This window comes from Gobio gobio (genome assembly GCF_949357685.1).
Source record: "Gobio gobio genome assembly, chromosome: 6".
Taxonomy (NCBI): Eukaryota; Metazoa; Chordata; class Actinopteri; order Cypriniformes; family Gobionidae; genus Gobio; species Gobio gobio.
In genome coordinates, this window is record NC_137102.1 from 54732764 (window position 1) to 54752617 (window position 19854).

At 38.7% G+C, this 19854-nt stretch overlaps 1 protein-coding gene across 1 annotated transcript; it reads left to right on the top strand.

The window, feature by feature from the left end:
- Positions 1–307: 307 nt before the first annotated feature.
- Positions 308–14277, top strand: lrrc24 (leucine rich repeat containing 24; the record flags this gene model as incomplete). Its single annotated transcript, XM_079819066.1, is given in 7 exon segments — positions 308–456; positions 458–493; positions 495–540; positions 542–748; positions 5622–5900; positions 7747–7915; positions 13121–14277. Coding segments are annotated over 7 exon segments (2043 nt in total).
- Positions 14278–19854: the final 5577 nt, after the last annotated feature.

Sequence of the window (19854 nt, forward strand, 5' to 3'; positions counted from 1 at the left end):
TAACTCGTCTAATCCATGTCTTAATGAAGAGCTAGGGATTTCTGATGGATGAGGCGAGTCGAGCAGGCTGAGGGTTTGATCTCGTCTCCTGGGAGAAGCGCGTAGTGTGCGCTGGGCAGTGTTTGGTGTTGTATTTCATATTCTTTCAAAACAGAAGAGAGATCCTGGAGGCTGTGAGCATGTGCACCTCAAGCCTCATGTTTAATTAACCAAAGCCCACCACAGATTCCTCCTAAGAGACTGTTCTGTAGGGACCATCAGGCAGGAATGAGCGCTATCCGTCTTTCAGCCTTTTTTTCCCCTCCTTATGTTGACTCTACGCTTTCTTCCCTTTCTGCACCACAGGATTCAATTTTCCGATCCACTTAAGCGGGATTCTCATGCATTACGGATCCGATTAGCTCACACGTGCATGCACTCTTTAACAACAAACCATGTCTTTTTGTCTCTCTCTCTCTGACAATTATTCCACTGGTTTAACTGCAATCCATCTCTCTTTCTTCCTTTCTCTTTCCTCTCTTTTGCCCTAGTTCTGCCGCCTCTTTTCCATCATTCCGTCTTTCCTGTTTTTGCAGTTTTTTCTGAGATGAATCCTCCTCAGCTCTCTCCGGTGTTGGTGCTCATGTTGGCCCAGCTGTGCGCTTCTTCTCTGGGTTGTCCTTCTGGGTGTCGCTGTTACAGTTTGACCGTGGAATGTGGATCCATCGGACTCAAAGAGATCCCGCAAGGCATTACTTACGGCACACAGGTGAGTGATCGCACAAGGCATGTGGATGTCTGTTGGTGTGTCATTCTCAAAATATGATCAAGAATCTCAAGATAAACTCTTAAAAATAAAGGTTCTAAATGGAATCGATGGTTCCACGAAGAGCCTTTAACATCCATGGAATCCTTCCATTCTACAAAAGGGGACCCACTTTATATTAGGTGGCTTTAAAGAGCACCTATCATGGTTTTTTGAAATGTACCTTTCATGTAGTGTGTAACATAGATCTAAGTGAACAAAAACATCCTGAAAAGTTTGAAATAGGGTTCCCCAGGGTTCGGATGAGGCACTTAGTTGTGATGGGTAGGGTTAGGGTATGAGCTAGAGCTAGAGATTGCATTATGTCAATTAATATCCTCACAAAGTTAGATGTACAAAAATATGTGTGTGTGTGTGTGTGTGTGTGTGTGTGTGTGTGTGTGTGTGTGTGTGTGTGTGTGTGTGTGTGTGTGTGTGTGTGTGTGTGTGTGTGTGTGTGTGTGTGTGTGTGTGTGTGTGTGTTTGGGGTGTGTGTTTTGGTGTCAATGTTAAAAACAAAAAGGAAAAAATATGGACAAATACTTCCAGCATCAAAGTTCAGAGTAAGAAGAGGCTGCTCAAATGTGTGCTGAAAAGTTAATTTACATAGTTTGTAAATTAATAATCCATTTTAAACAATGTTTAAAGGGTTAGTTCACCCAAAAATGAAAATTCTGTCATTAATTACTTACCCTCATGTCGTTCGACACCCGTAAGACCTCCGTTCATCTTCGGAACACAATTGAAGATATTTTAGTTGAAATCCGATGGCTCAGAAAGGCCTCCATTGGCACAATGCACTTTACACTCTCAAGACCCATAAAAGGTACTAAAGACATCGTTACAAAGTCCATCTCACTACAGTGGTTCTACAATTACTTTATGAATCGACGAGAATAATTTTTGTGCGCAAAAAAACCCCAAAATCACGACTTATATAGTGATGACCGATTTCAAAATACTGCATCATGAAGCTTCGAAGCGTTATGAATCAGCGAGTCGAATCATGATTCCAAACCACTGAATCGACTCACTGATTCATAACGTTTCGAAGCTTCATGATGCTGTGTTTTGAAATCGGTCATCACTATACAATGTGTTATTTAGGGTTTTTTTGCGCACAAAAACTATTTTTGTCGCTTCATAAAGTTATTGTAGAGCCACTGTAGTGAGATGGACTTTGTAACGACGTCTTTAGTAGCTTTTAAGGGTCTTGAGAGTGTAAAGTGCATTGTGCCAATGGAGGCCTTTCTGAGCCATCAAATTTCAACTAAAATATCTTAATTTGTGCTCCGAAGATGAAGGGTAAGTAATTAATGACAGATTTTTCATTTTTGGGTGAACTAACCCTTTAATATTTGTTGTGTAAAAGTTCTCATTGAAAAATAATTTAAAGTTATAATTTTTGAGCACTTAAAGCTACACTGTGTGATATTTTCCCCCATCTAGTGGTGAAAAGGTATATGACCATCCAGTGAATTTTAGTTTCTGTTCCTCTCAATTCCGATTTCGTTTCAACTCCTACGGTGGTCGATTTAGTCCAAGATTAACATGGCTTCCAGTTCGACCTCGTCCACATTCTACACGGTGCCTGTGGGATATTCTGTGCGCAGTGGGATGGTTGGAACTCAACTGGCCTAATTATTCGGCTAGAAAGAACTGCAGCTAATCCAGAGTGAACTTTGATGATAGTAATGTTTATTCAGTCATCCAATTGCAAGGCATAAACAGGTTTGCGTGGATATGTACATAAATGTGGTTTCTGTGAGAGAACAAATAAGGATGGTAAATATACATACACAGTTAAGAACTGAATAACTATACTTATACGTTACATTTGTATAATGTAACCATAAACCAGAGCTTATTGTACCATATATAGGCGCTAAATGCAGCTGCATTAAAAGGAGCTGAGCTGCCGCTGCTAACAAGCGGTGTCCGGTTACAAAAGTGTGTGCGCCACTTTAACGTTAGCACTGCAATGCGCTCTGTATAACAATTGTTAATATGCCGATCAGACCTGATACATATTTACATCAACATACATTACAAGCAAATATTTTCTAAAAACGAATAAACATTGTTGATAACAAAATAACTGAATGATTATTCAAATAGGTGAGCGTTATGCTATTGTATGTTGACACAAAAATACTTCTGAGGTGACATCAACTGAATTACGCGATGACACACTCTGAAACACGTCTACAATGACAATAACTATTATTACTTACGGAATTATTAACGCACAGAAATACCACACAAGGAAAAACAGACTTTTGAGGAATAAACAAGCCAGGAAAACTCCGTATAACTCTGTTACTGGAGCTGCTGAGATGAAAACTCTCTCCACATGCACCAGACAAGTCTGAACAAGTTGACGCGCACATGCGCGAGGCAGAGAATTTTGTACAGTGCCATCGAGTATTAAAACCAGTTAAAACGCGAAAAGCGAAGCTTGAATTTACGGGTATGTCCCTCTTTGGCTAATGTACTTTCAAGATGGAGGGGCAACATGGCGACCACCGTTAGATCCCATTACCTTATGTATTTTCAATGGCATATTATAAACTTACGAGAATACTTTATTACTTGAAAGAAGTAAATATACATTAATGAGCACATATATTTTTGAAAGAACTAAGTGTTTTTAGCTAAGAATAGACTAAAAAAGTTACACAGTGTAGCTTTAAATAAAGACTATTGGAGTATGTTTGACAAGATAAAATCATTCATTCTTTCTACTTTGTAATTATTTGTGAAATTTACGAGCAATTTCTGAGAGAAAATTGTCAAGATGTTTATAAATACTTTCTATTAGGTTCTTTACAGACTTAAGAGAATGAAAAGAAAAACATTGCATTAATCACACAAGGCTGCATTTGACCTCAGGTCTGCTCACCATCCTTTCCCAATTTTTTATTCTGGTCATCTGGTCAACCTTAACGATAAGATACTGCCTTCTTTTGTACGTGTCTACACCTTGACCCACAATACAGCAAAGCTGAGATTAAAACTATAGATCATAACTCCAGATAGTGCTGGGAATCATTGGTTAAATCAGCGACTCCCATGGCCATATTCCCCCCGGGGACCTTATTTGCATGTCTATCTGCTCAAGTCACATCACTAATATCACTGCAGCTCGTGAATATTCATCAGCCGGCTTGCATAAATTGCTCAATTGACCCGTGTAACCTATGCTTCACAAGAAATTTGCTTCGGCTCGGCCTGTGTTTGATCACAGACAATAGCTTGATAGAAATCAATTAGAAACGTAATTAGTGTAATATGTTGCATCATTAATAGAGTAAAAGTAGTGAAGACAGGCCACTCCGTCCTGCTCTTGTGAAAGCCCATTAATGCTGTTTCTGATGCTGGTAATTGACTTGTTTGCACGTTTCACTGATAGTCAACCCAGACCTCAACACTTGCAGAACTTTGTATTGATCCATTTTAAGTTAAAGGAAACCTTCTCTCACTCTGAGTTCACCTGGAACAGAGCAAAGCTGAACAGATAAAGATAAGAAAATGATGCGATGGATGGAGCGTTTATAAGCAATACTGCAAGCAATACAGATTCTCATTCGAGTTTGATCAATATTGCCTAATGATTGATATGATATAGACTATTTTTTTTAAAATCTGAACACCGATATGATAGCCAATTTTTAAATAGTGTTTTATTTTAGTTTTTTTTAACCAAATAATCATTAGACCACAATAGTAAAAACATGCATAATAACAATAAAATATATAATTTATTACTAATGATGATAACTATACTAAAAGTAATAATAATTATAATATGCAGAACCAATTATAATTATTGTTTTATTTAGTTTTTATTCAAATGATCATTAGACTACAACAGTAAAACATGTATAATAACAATACAAATTATTAAATTATTCATATAATTTATTATTGTTATAATTAAAAATGACAACAATAATAACAAAAATGTGTATGTATATATATATATATATATATATATATATATATATATATATATATATATATATATATATATATATATATATATATATATATATATATATATATATATATATATATATATATATATATATATATATATATATATATGTATCTATCATTGTTGCCATTAATAATGATTATTGATTATTAATAATGCCAACAACAATAATACTTTTTTACTCAATTATTATTATTCATTTAATAATTCTTATTAATAGTAATATTATAATGACCATATCAAACAGTATTAATATTATTTTTGTCATTATTATTAATTCTATAATTATTAATAATGAACAACAATAATTATACTTACAATAATTATATTAATAATAATCTCAATTTCATTATTAATATAATGTATTATTATTATTATTACATTATTAACTTAATAGTAATATTATATTATTATAATTTCCATTTTCAAATAATAGTATTCATATCATATTATAATATCCATTATTATAATATAATTATATTGTTGTTGTCATTATTATTAATTATATAATTATTAGTAATGACAACAACAATACTTACAAAATGATATCATTAATAATAATCTCAATAATTTCATTATTAATATAACTTATTATTAATCTTATTATTATGAAGTTCTTCAGATATTCATAGACCAGCTATTTAAAGCTGAAAAGTATGAATATTGGTAAAACAAAAAAGAAAGAAAAAAAAATACTGGTCAAACTGATTATTTCTAGTTCTCACTGCTTAATTTTTTTTTATGTTGGTTTATAAAATGAAGCACTGCCACCCACTCTCTTTTCTTTTAAAACTGTGTTATGTACTAATGTTTCTCCCATGGACTTTGTGTCCGCTTCAGACCATCTTTCTACAGGACAATGCCATTGGACAGATCCGTCAGCGGGATCTCTCTGACCTGGGCCAGCTGCACTACCTCTACCTGCAGAACAACAGCATCTCCACGCTTGAACCCGGGGCGTTCAGAAACCTGGGTCTGCTTCTGGAGCTGGCGCTCAACGGAAACCGCATCCACCTGATCACAGCGGACGTCTTCCGCGGCCTGGATCACCTGCGCATCCTCTACCTCGCAGGAAACCAGATCACCAGACTGGAGGACTACACTTTCCGCGGACTGCAGGTGAAAGGACTGTCTGTGTCATCTGCAGACATACATTTACATTTACAGTATGTTATAGGAACATTCATTACCAGTATTATGTGACCAAAACATTCATTTAAAGATAACATTTAGAAATGTTTAGGCTTGTAAGCTCCATAAAATGGACAAAAAGAGAATTCAAGAGATCATGATAACCTGTAAACAATACTAAGAAACATAGATTTACAAAATAAAATTGAATTGGAAATATAATTGACTATGAGTGCAAGTATTCTACTATACTATTGTGCCTCTACAAACAAAAAAGTTTTAATAAGATTTAATTTTGAGAACTTCATTCAATGGTTTTCAAACCAGTGTTATTTTAGTATCATTGAGATACTATTTTGTTTTTATTATCTTGATTAGATTTTGTTTATTTTTCCAATTTCTAGTTAAAGTTTTAATAATTTTGTCAAATCAAGGTTTAGGCAAACGTGATGTCACTTGTGGTTGTCATTTTTCATATTTATAATCTGTGTAATTTTATATACATTTCTTTACATTTATTATAATTTTTATATATTTTATTTCAGTTTTAGTTTTTTTAGTTCATAAAGTTAAACTAAAAATGGGAAATTTCGCCTTGGCAACTAGCTGTAATATTATATATTATATTATATTTATATATTTTATTTTATTTCAGGTTACATAGATTTTTTCAAGTAGCAATATATTTATATGTATATTAATATAGAGTTTTAGTTTTAAAATCAGTTATAATAATAATGATAATAACCCTGGTTCAATGTTTTATCCTAACATTTATGAAATACTAATACCATCATATGACTATTCAAATAAAATTATTTTTAGAACGCTCCACACATTTGCAGAACCTTTACATGATGTTACACCAAAGTCTGCAAGTTTTGAAATGATTATGACTGTAGAATTGAAACGGAAACCACAGAAAAGCAGTACCAAAACTAAATAAACTATCAGCAATGGTTGTGTAGACCGTGTATAGTTGGAACAAAGGGACAGTTGAAAAAAACTTAAATGCGTGCGCATGTGTAGTAGCATCCTATTTGAACGTGGAAAACTACCATGCAATTGTGGGGCAAAAATCACGGGACTGATGTGCATGTTAAGTTATTTAAAGGTGCCCCGCCACACAAAACCGTTTTTACTTTTATTTTTTAAAATATGTTAGGTCCATATGTGTTTGTGTTATGTCGTGAATGTGAAAATTAACTGCTACCTCCTCAGTCAGCTCTAGCCACCGAAAAGAAATAAGTGGAGAAATCAGGATTCGACAGAATTCGTCTAGCTCAGTGACAGTTTTCGTATAAAGCAAGGCTGAACCTCATATATATATATATATATATATGGCAATATACCTCAAGAAGCCATTTCTGCAGCGATTCCAGACAATAGTAAACAAAGTTCCTCTACTTGTTGCGCTGGGTAAAGGATGCTGATAGCCAGGCTCTCATTGGCTAGTTGTTAGCCAATCAGAGTCAAGAAGCTTAGCTTGTTGAATATTAATGAGAACTGGCGCAAATCGAGTTTCCTGCAGGCTTTCTATACCACGCTCGGATGGCTTGAAACAAGGTAACCAAGGCATTTTTTTCCTTAAAATTTTTTACAGAGTCCATGCTAGAACTTCAGACATTACCACAAAAGTAATGAAATATGTGTGGCAGGGCACCTTTAAGGTGTTTCAACTGTCCCTCTGTTCCAACTGTAAGCGGTCTACCCTAATTGGATGGAGACACTGAACTGACAGTCGGTGATGCTGCATTACTCTAGATTGCTTTACAAAGTGTGTTTTTACGTACCTATCATGCTCGTTGCAATAATCATGATGAATTGATTCCAGCGGTTGCAGGAGCTGCATCTGCAGGAGAATGCGGTGGAGGTGCTGGGAGATCAAGCTCTGGTGGGTCTGTCCTCTCTGGCTCTTCTGGACCTGAGCAGGAACAACCTGAGGACCCTGAGTCCTGCGTCACTGAAGCCCCTCGTCAGCCTGCAGGTGCTGAGAGTCACGGGTAAGAGGAGCACACCAGACACTGGCACAATAATCAGAGATTACACTAATGTTCATCAACTCAAACTTAAACTTAAAGGGGATATCGGATGCAAACTTCACTTTTACACGGTGTTTGCATAGCAGTGTGTGGACACAACCAATGAAAACGATCAACTCAATTCATTCCTTTTTTTAATCCCCCAAAAACCTAAAAAGTCTCACAGACAGACTGTCCCGTATTAGCATAGTTTCCACCCATAGACTATAAAAAAATATGGACGTAGTGTCCGTGACGTCACCCATAGGATTCTGAAGAGCAGTTTTGAAGCGTTAAAGGATTAGTTCACTTTTAAATAAACTTTTGCTGATAATTTACTCACCCCCATGTCATCCAAGATGTCAATGTCTTTCTTTCTGCAGTCGAAAAGAAATTAAGGTTTTGGATGAAAACATTCCAGGGTTTTTCTCCATATAATTAACTTCAATGGGCCCCAAACGGTTCAAGGTCCAAATGACAGTTTCAGTGTAGCTTTAAAGGGCTTTAAACAATACCAAACGATGAAAAAGGGTCTTATCTAGCGAAACGATCAGTTTCTGCGAGAAACCGAGCAGTATTTATGCTATTATTTTACCTTTTAACAGACAAACCTGATCGTCTCTGAGCTCCGCCATTACTTCCGCTAAGTGAGGTCAAAATACAAACGTGGTCATAGATATATCGATTGTAGATGCCTCATTCTACTGATTCATGCAGGCGCTAATGAGGCATCTATGTATACATCTATGACCATGCTCGTATTTTGACCTCACTTAGCGGAAGTTATGGTGGAGCTCAAAGACGATCACGTTCGTCTGATAAGAGGTAAAAAAAATAGCATAAATACTGCTCGGTTTCTCGCAGAAACTTATCGTTTCGCTAGATAAGACCCTTATTCATCGTCTGGTATTGTTTGGTATCGTTTAAAGCCCTTTGTAGCTGGACTGAAACTGTCATTTTGACCTTGAACCGTTTGGAGCCCATTGAAGTCCATTAAATGGAAAAAACCCTGGAATGTTGTGGAATCCAAAACCTTAATTTCTTTTCGACTGCGGAAAGAAAGACATGGACATCTTGGATGACATGGGGGTGAGTAAATTATCAGCAAAAGTTTATTTAAAAGTGAACTAATCCTTTAAGTAGGGATGAGCTGGCTGTTGCCATCTTGGCAGCGTGGCATCGCACGTCACTCCCGGATAACAGAAAATGGGCAAAGAGGCGGGACGTGGGTGGAGCTGAGGTGACGTGATGACTAACTAACAGTCACACAAACGACAATCCACCTGTCACTCAAAGTGGCCACGCTTTATATGATGTAAACGAATGAGTTATACAAAAAATGTACCCCCCTCACAGTTGTCATGAAGGGCAAAATTAGCTATAAAGACCCAAACCACAATTTGTACCAGGCTGTAAACATGAGATTTACTCCCTTCTCTCAATGAGATTCTGCTCCCTTCTGGAGCCAGACGATGAATTGCAGTTTAAGTCACTTCTGTATTGGCTTCAAGAGAAACTGGGGGAGGTTTCCACTTGTTTCCACCCTGAGCGAGTTGTACACTGTCGGCCATTTTCTCTGTGCTCGAGCAGCTGTAGCGACAACAATGTCTTGTAAGAAATGCAGGTGTTATGTTGTTGGATGTAAAAGGGAACATAAGAGAGTCTTCATTTTCTCCCGACATCAGAGCCACTGAAGATGCAATGGGTTAGTTTTGCTTTTGAAGGTAATGCGCAACCGAATACACCTAAATCCGTTTCTGTCTACACAAATCATTTTACTCCAGACTGCTTTCTGAATGAGGGGTAATACAAGGCAGCTTTTTCAAAAATGTGAAGCTCAAGGATGGATCCTTGACTGTTTGTGATTCAGCTTATAGTCTCCAGTTACGCAGTAATGAAAAGGAGAGCACGCACTTTATTCTAGTTCATCAGAGTTGTTTTAAAGATATAAAGTTTACCAGTTTATTAAGCACCCCCTGAAAAGGCATAAGGTCTGTATGTATTTGTTTACTGTTAGCGTTTTTGTGTAATTTGCTGTGTATGCTGATGATAATGGAAGGGAGAGAGAGAGAGTTTATGGACAAGACTTTAATGCACACTTCTTGTACTGTGTTTTATTCAGCTCTTACCGTGACTTTCTGGAGTGAAAACAGATGCTTCATCTTTTGTGTGATGAACAATAAACTTCATAAACTTCATTCGGACGGAGTCCTTTAGAACAGGCTTGTACTAATAGTGGATAAAAGAAAGATAGCAACATAAGTTATAACCGTAATTAAACTAAACTATAACTATATCTCCATGCAGAATATATTCTCTGGCTCTGTTGGTATCATTGTCCGACTCTGGTTCAAACTGAACACTGCTACTGACAGTTTCTGATATTTTCAGAGCGTGAGATTGTCCTGTTTTGTTGCCGGTATGAGCTCTTGATGGTATCGCGGTCAGTACTTTTGACAACATTAAGGCCCAATCCCAATTCTATTTTATACCCCTTTGCCTTCCCCTACCCCTACACCTACCTGTTCCCCTTGCCCCTTGAAACAGAGTGCCAAGCGTAGGGGTGAAAATATTCCCCTAAGAAATGGGACACCACTACTATACCGTTACACGTCATCATACCCCGTTTTATTTATTATAATGTCCTGTGACATTTAACCAGTATGAACAGCAATGAAGTGCGTAGGCTAGCCTATATCTAACAGAAATCAGGCGCGAGCATGTTACTCACAAATTACTCACTCCCAACTGAGTTTTGCGCTGTATTTGGACTTAATAAAATGGCACTCGTTTTCAGTTCAAAAACATATGAGCCATGATACAGAATGATACAGAACATACAATACTAGTGAAGCCGCTTTTCCATTGGACTAAACTGTTCTCTTTGTTTATTAACCATTCCGTGCTGATCCGAGCCGGCCGGTACGGATATGGTTTCGTTATCCACTGTGGTGCTGCGATAATGTTCATACGTTATACGTCAAGTCAGTCGTTGCCTTGGTAACGCGAGAGTTTACAGACGATATGTTTTGTAAATATCGACTGCGTTTTGAAGGATGACCAGATATATATTTTTAAACTATTATTAATATGTGTTCAAATCACCCAAATAGTGCGTTTAGCAAGCTACGGAGAAACGGCAGCCAGGCGACACGCAAGTGATCGATCCCGAGTGGCAACACACACACATTCTATGCAACACGGTAGTCGGTGGAGGGAAACTCCTCATACCCCTTCGTTCGCAGTGTGGTCCTGAAAAATCTTCGTTTGAAGGGCTGTCTGGCCCTACCCCTTACCCCTACCACTCCAGCCAAAAAAAGAATCGAGACACCCCTACCCCTTCACGTGAACGTGCAAAACGAAGGGGTAGGGGAAAGAGAAGGGCTAAGGGGTAGAAATGGGATTGGGCCTAAGTCGGTATTGAAATTTAAAAAAAAATTGTTTTTTAAACAAAAAAACTAAAAACTTTGAGTGCTGTTGAGCTGGAATCGTAAACACCTCTGACTGGCCATTGTGCTAATGCGCTCATCGGATGTGTCTGTGATTGGCTACAATGATCAACGCACAGGAGCGTTTGATCAAAGCACACGGAAGTGTTTGATAGTGTTTTGAAAGCGGGAGCAGGAGCATCTGAAAGCACAAGCAGGCGTCGACCAGCGGACCGGTAGGCTGATAGGCGCCTGCATTCAAACGCTCCTGTGTGTATCTGTGTAAGCGCTGTGAAAAGCATCATTGATGTATATTTACAACATGTTTTTGAAGCGCTGGTCATTGTAGCCAATCACAGACATATTTGATGAGTGCGTAAGCACAATGGCCATTCAGAGGTGTTCCGCTCAACGGGTCACATTTTTTAAATTTCAGTACCGACTTGGTATCACGGTCGGTACTTTTGACAACACAAGCTCTTGAAGCTCCGCCTTCTTCTTGAAAGAAGGCCGGGAACACCAGCTCAAATTGCATTTAAAGCGACACACACATAAACGGTACCCCAAAAGGTCTCGATTTTAACATGCTCTAAAAATTATCAGTGGGGTATTTTGAGCTAGCCTGACGTTGTCATACTCAATTCTAGTCAGAATATGAGTCTGATACTGCTCCATTGGGCTGTGATTATGGGGCGTGTTTCAACCGAACCAGTAAAGACCTCAATTGGATAGACCTACAACCAATCAGAGCAACGGAGCGACGCATAACGTTAGTTGTCAAATGTCAACAGAACTCAACTGCAATGTGTTGCCAAAACCGCATGTTGTTTTCCATGTCCGCGGGTTGAAGCGACCCCAGATATATAGATATATATATATATAGACCCAGGAATGCAAATTTTTGCAGGCACACCTTCCAAAATAACACATATTCTACCCCCCAAACGCCAGTTTTTCCGGAGAACCCCCCTGGGAAGCTACTGGGCTTGTTTTGGGCTAGTTTTGAGTAGCAATTGGGCGGGTTTTGTTGTAAAAACTTGGCAACCCTGTCTGCACGCACACTGGAATAAGTAACGTTAGAAGAAAAAGTTGAGTGTAAACGATCTTTGCCAGTGTTGTAAAAAAGAATGTAAGGATACACGGAGTACTTACCAACACGATCATCATTTCTGAGAGAAATAGTGAAGGTGAATGCATATACGAACAAGTTCTCTGTTTAGGATTAGAACGAATTCAACCCAAGCGCTCTTTGGTGACGTGGATGATTACGTTACTGTTTATCATCTGTCCATCATCGTATAAAGCCCGCCGTGACAATTTAATTGGTCCGAACAGCTTTTGTTCGGGCATAATTACTCCTCTAGGGATCAAGTCCAGACCGAACTGCCCGAGCTCAAATGTTGTGGGCGGGGCTAAGTTCAGCTGGCATCCAGGCGAATTTTGAGCTAAAACTTCACATACACACTCTGCGGACATCAGAGACTTATTTTACATCTTGTAGAAATAGGTCCTTCTATTGTTTAGATTTGTCTCCTTAGAAAAGCACACATGTGAGATTATCTCATGAATGTCAACTGAGCCATTGGCAGCTCTGCCAATTTAAGTAAACAAATTAATATTCATGATCCACGAGTTGCATGACTTGCAAACGTACCAATTGACATGGCATTTAGATGTCAGCACAGTTTTACGTTTGCATTTGGATAAATATTTAATAATGTTGTATTTTGAGAGGCTTATATTGTGTTCGCTCTCACAGATAACCCGTGGCGCTGTGACTGCGCTCTGCACTGGCTGCGTGGCTGGATAAACGAAGAGGGTCAGAGGCTCTTGAGCTCAGCCGAGCGCCGGATGCTGTGCGCCGAACCTCCGCGGCTCTCCCACCTCAGTCTGGTCGAGGTTCCCCCAAACAGCCTTGTTTGCATCCCGCCTGTTGTGCAACTGGAGCCCAGCCACTTGACAGTGCGTTTGGGGGAGAGTCTACGTGTGTCCTGCCAGGCGTCCGGTTACCCGCAGCCCCAAGTCACCTGGAGGAAAGCGTCTCACGGAAAAGCCCAGCTGTCTCCCAGAGGTCTGGTGCAGGAGGTTGGGATGGACGGAGACGCAAGGACCGGCGGCAGGTTGGTGACGGCCAGGCCTGGCGGAAAAGGAGGGCCATCGAGTCGCGGCCCAGTCCGAGGAGGAGCCGAGGAAGGAGGTGACCGGGAAAACTTCGATCCTGATACGGGAAGCGGGATGCTGTTTCTCAGCAACGTCACGGTGGCGCATGCCGGACGCTATGAATGCGAGGCCTGGAATCCCGGAGGTGTTGCTCGTGTGACTTTTCACCTCTCAGTGAACATGTCTTCATCCCGCTCGGAAATATGGCCTCGGTTGCATTCCTCGTCTTACTATCATCCTTCCTCTGTGGACGTGAGTCAGGAGCCGCTGTATGAGCTCGAAAGCATGGACTTCAACGCACTGGGAACCGCCACACAGACGGCCATCGCGGTGGGAATCTCGCTGCTTGCCTTGACGGCGCTTTTGCTGCTTTGCATGATTTACAGTCGTCATCGCCAGCGGCAGAAAGAGGAAGGCGGGTACGGCGCCAGCAAAGAGGAAAGCATCCTTTACGTCAACGACTACTCAGATGGTCCCACCACGTTCGCTCAGCTTGAAGAGTACCGGGACGAACGCGGCCATGAGATGTATGTGTTAAACCGTGCCAAACCGGTGCTGCCTCCACAACCGACATGCAACCAACAGGGGGCGGTGCTAAAGGCCAGTGAGTGTCTGACTCCAGGCCGGGCCTCAGGGATCGGACCCCGCAGGGCTCCCGCAGAAGGAGGCGAAGGACCTCCGCTTGATCCCGAAGGGTTGTTCATGAACCAGAGCTTGCTGTTTGACACGCAGATCGCTTATGAGATCCACTGCTGAACTGTATCGCTGGAAAGACTTCGGTGGATGTTATCCTGCTGAATTTCCTTTTGTTCTGAGAGCACAAATGTTTTTGGTTTTTTTAAAGCATTAAGGGAATAACAGAATTTAAAGCTGCATTGTGCAATTTCGGTGCCATCAAATGTATTTGCAAAATTGTCTGATTCTCAACATTTCCCATGAGCAGGTTGTACCAGATCAAACTCACACCATTGGTCTTGCTACACTCTTAAAAGTAAAAGCTCTTGCTTGGCGTTGATGAATCAATGAAGCAGGGCCATAGCCACCATGGGCATTGAGGGGGACAAATCCCCTCCCAAATAATTGGAAATGGCCAAATTGCACACCCCAATATATTTCCTTATGTTACTCTCCATTACGTACAATGTGTAAAAGTTAAATTTTTAGATCTCGTCAATGTCAAAACGATGGCCAATCAGATCAAAGATGGCAGGGCTTACTATTCACTGAAGACGAGTGTGAATTCCAAGGCGACGCTTTTAGTTTTTACAATGAAAGAGTGTGTGCGTGATATGATATAAGTAGCTAAACATTTAAAGGAACACTCCACTTTTTTTGAAAATAGGCTAATTTTTTCCGTCTCCCCTAGAGTTAAACATTTGAGTTTTACCGTTTTCGAATCCATTCAGTCGATCTCCGGGTCTGGCGGTAGCACTTTTAGCATAGCTTAGCATAGATCATTGAATCTGATTAGACCATTAGCATCTCGCTCAAAAATGACCAAAGAGTTTCGATATTTTTCCTATTTAAAACTTGACTCTTCTGTAGTTTCATTGTGTACCAAGACTGAGAGAAAATGAAAAGTTGTGATTTTCTAGGCCGATATGGCTAGGAACTATACTCTCATTCCTGCGTAATAATCAAGGAACTTTAAGCCGTCCCATGAGTGCAGCGGCGCAATGATATTACACAGCGCCTGAAAATAGTCCCCAGCATGCCCAGCAACTTTTCATTTTCCGTCAGTCTTAGTACACAATGTAACTACGGAAGAGTCAAGTTTTAAATAGGAAAAATATCGAAAGTCTTTGGTCATTTTTGAGCGAGATGCTAACGGTCTAATCAGATTCAATGATCTATGCTAAGCTATGCTAAAAGTGCTACCGCCAGACCCGGAGATCGACTGAATGGATTCGAAAACGGTAAAACTCAACTGTTTAACTCTAGGGGAGACGGAAAAAATTAGCCTATTTTCCAAAAAAGTGGAGTGTTCCTTTAATATTTGACAACCGTTTTACAATGGATATGTTAAAAGGCCCACAGTAACATACAGTGATGTAAACTACTTAACTTTATCAATGTAATTTCGTCCTTTTGAATTGAAAATATGCTATCATTTAAATTGTCATTCATAACTGAATGTGACAAGATTTTTGACACATTAGACATACAAACAAGAGTGAATGTGTGCACATTTTTAAATAAAATATTTTTTGCAAAGAGTTTAAATGGATTACTTCACAAATATATAAGCTATAATTAGACCAGGAACCCTTAAAACCCTTTTTATCCTTTAATTTTTTTATTTCTTCTTTAATATTTAAATTAATTTCTTCCTTTAATTACCCCCCATAATGTTCAAGACATGGTTACGGCCTTGCCATGAAGAACCTTTAACATCCATAGAAAAGGTTCATTATAGTGTAAAAAGTTCTTTCGATTTTTTAAATGTTCTTCACACTAAGACATTTTTTATTTTTTGAACTGTTCACTTAAAGGTTCTTTGGGGACCAAAAATGTTTCATCTATTGCATTGCTACAAAAACCCTTTATTTTTAAGACTGTATGTTGAGCTGCTCAAACAAGCAGAGAAATGTTAAAACCATCAGTGTTTACTCTCGTTTGGGAAATCAACCTGCGAATGGCAACATAATCATCTTTGAACATTAAACTGGGATTGCACACAGCAGCTTTTAAGGAATAATGAATCCAAAAATGAAAACTGTACCATTTGCATTGTTTTCTCTCTCTCTCTCTAAAAACACAAATAGAGTTTTCGGTAGAATAATAAATTGTGTTATTTACAAAAACACTCGCCATCGTGCATATTCACAGATAAAAAATAACAGCATAGGTTTGTAATTTAGGTCAATTTTTGTCATGTTAAGAATAAAAAAAATACTTATAATTGATCCATATTGACAGATAAAATAGACTCTACTTTAGAATTATTCCTAAAGTTGCTAAATAGGAATTGGAAGTGAAGAGAACGGGGAAAATATGCTACAATTTTAAAACTCCACTATGAAAATAGATGAGGAAGAAATGCAAGTGAGTATTTGTGTTATTAATACAAAATAAATGAATACTTTTATTCAGCAAGGATGCATGAAATTGGTCACAAGTGGCAAAATCATTTATAATGTTACAAAAGATTTCTATTTCAATTAAATGCTGTTATTGTGAACTTGAAAATTCAGCTTTGAATCACAGGAATAAATGACATTTAAAAAAATATTCATATATTCATTTTAAAGTGTAGTAATATTTCACAATGTTACTGTTTTTACTGCAGTGATTGCGAAATATATGCAGCCTTGGTGAGCATAAGAAACTTCAAAAGTATTAAAAAACATCCCTCAAACTTTTGAACGGGAGTGTAGTTCATTAAATCTGTTGTTTTTTCACTTTGCGACAGGCAGAAAGAAAAGGCCAAACCGCGACACTAAAAGTGCACTTATCACAGACGTTCTTGTGATTTTAATGTCATTTTAAGAAACTTTTACAAATGTTTTAACAACGCAGTATCCCCACTCACTCATCATTAATATCTCAGCCTCTTCGGAACGGCATGAGGGTGAACAAATGAACACATTTTCACTTTTGGATGAACTATTCCTTCAAGAGAACACTGTTGGTTTCTGCCAAAAGCAAATTCTGGTGGAATGAGAGCCTTTACCAACCTTTAAAAGAAGAGGTTGCATAAAACTACCAAAAACTGGATACTTTTTTGTCTTGTTACTGTGAAGTGATCCAGGCTGAGGTCAATCACAGGGTTTGACCTCTTGGACAGGGACTGCGAGGACAACAGCAAAGGACATATGTGTCGCAACGTCCCTGTGAAACGTGAAAAGCTTAATGTCCTTCTTCTTGCAAATGCTGTCTACATATAAGTATTCTTTCTTTATAATTGCATTCCTGTGTGGATTTATTTGTGAATGACAGGCAGCGGGAAAGAAAGAAACCTGCTTTAAAAAAGAACCAATGCGGGTGGGTGTGTGTTTACTACAGACGGGATACAAATGAAGTAGTCGCATCTATTTTCTGTTTCATACTCTTGACCTCTGTTGGAATAACACTGTGAATAAACAAACAGGACTCTACGTTCACAGCTAGCTTTTGTAAGTTATTAGATATGCCAGTTTCTTTCATATATAACGGTATTGTTTTTGAGAGTGTTTTTTTCCCCCTTTGCTATTTTCTTCCCCAGCATTATATGGACAATTGAGTAGTGATGATCACATCAGGGTATACTGTATAAAAGCATTCGTTACAGCTTGTGGGGACATCTCAAGGTGTTAAGCTTCTGCTCAACAATAGTTTGTGTATTTCTGTTAAATGTCAATCAAATATCAACCTATTTTATCCTAATAAATTATGCATTTATTTGAGATTTGCCATGTGTCAAAGGAAAATTGAAAGTTTGAAAGTCACCAGGACTCGAAGGTAAGCTGCTTTACATTCACTATACACTCCCTAGCTTTTAATATGTTAAAGGGATAGTTCACCCAAAAACGATTTTTTTTATGTTTATCTGCTTACCCCCAGGGCATCCAAGATGTAGGTGGCTTTGTTTCTTCACAAATGAAGATTTTTAACTCCAACCGTTGCATTGTGATAGTCTTATAATGCATGTCAATGGGGATATTTTAGAGTATGAGAGCAATGAGAGTAAAAACACTTAGAAATACGAAGCCTTATTATACCATGCGGCTCGTGGCGACACATTGATGTCTTGAGCCCAACAGTATTTATGTTATTTATTTACCTCTTATCAAACGAATGTCATCTAGTATTCCCAGCGCCATAACTTCCGGTGAATAAGGTCAAATTACTAGTGCGATCAAGGACATATATATATAGATGCCTCATTCAACCGATCCGCGCAGGCACTAATGAGGAATCTAGATCTATGATCGCGCCGGTATTTTGTATGTATTTTGACCTTATTCGCCGGAAGTGATGGCATGGGGACGGCTGATGCAGAGCCATAGAAAAAATGAAACAAATTTTGAAATATGGATATTTTTCTTACACAAACGCATCGATTCGCTTCAGAAGGCCTTAATTAACACCCCAGAGCCGTGTGGAGCATGTTATTTGACGGACAGATGCATTTTTTATGGACTTCAAAAACAGAGCAACTATTACTGCCATTATAATGCTTGGATTAGCCAGAACATTTTCAATATAACTCAGATTTTATTTGTCTGAAAAAAGAATGTCATACACCTCGGATGACTTGAGGGTGAGTAAATCATGGGCTAATATTCATTTTTGGGTGAACTATGCCTTTAATGAGACATCACTATTACGGTTACCATTGGAAGCAGTTCGATTTAAAAATAAATAAATACAATTATCAGAACCGGATGACGTTCGTTCTAAACCAGACCCTTTACATTCTTTATGCTTCTGAAACTTTATTATGGTTATTCTTAACAAATTCTTAACACTACATTAAACTTAAGTAGCCTACATAACTCATTAAGCAGATTTGTGCTACAGGTGTTCAACTTATTTTGTAAATGACTATTATTTTTCCTGTTAAACTGTATATTACTTTAATATTTTACATAATATCTATATTTTACTATATATATTAAAAGGTACACCTTGTAACTTTTGGCCCTTTAGCGGTTAAAAAACAAAACTGTGTGCATTTTGCGGAAGAGTATTTCTTGGTTGTAGCCAAGAAATCTAGACGCACCCTAGCGGCAGCAAATCTAATTTGCAGCCAGGGTCGTCCAGCAACTTTCCGTTGGCTTGCGAGCTGGAAAAAACAAACTGGTCAGGCCAATCACATTGTGTATAGAGTCGGTGGGCGGGCTTAACATAATGACGGCAGAGTTGCGGCGGTTCCGCATGCTACTCGTAAACAAAGAAGCTGGCAATCAGTGGTCTTTCGAATCGGCTTTGGCCGCGACTCTGGAAGACTTGGAGTTAAGCTTTTCTTTGAGAAAAGAACAAAGAACGGCACTGAAGTCATTCTTTAGAAAGGAAGATGTGTTCGGAGTTTTGCAGACCAGATACGGCGAAAGTTTAATCTATCAACTAGCTCCGCTTCACCTTCTTCGTTGCTCTGGTTGGTTGTAGCGCTATCCTATTGCGTGCAGAGGGAATCTGAAAGACAACCGTTTATCCCACTCCTCGGAATGAGCCCTGCCAATGGTGTGTTCCCAGACCCAACATCTTGATGTGGGTCTGGCTTGTCAGGTTATCTTGGTTGTGCTTCGGCTCTGACTGTGCGGATTAATATGATTTTCCTACTGCTTAAAACATGTATTACTATAGGCCTAAGAGATATAACCAGTTTCAACAGGATCTCAAGCTTACTAG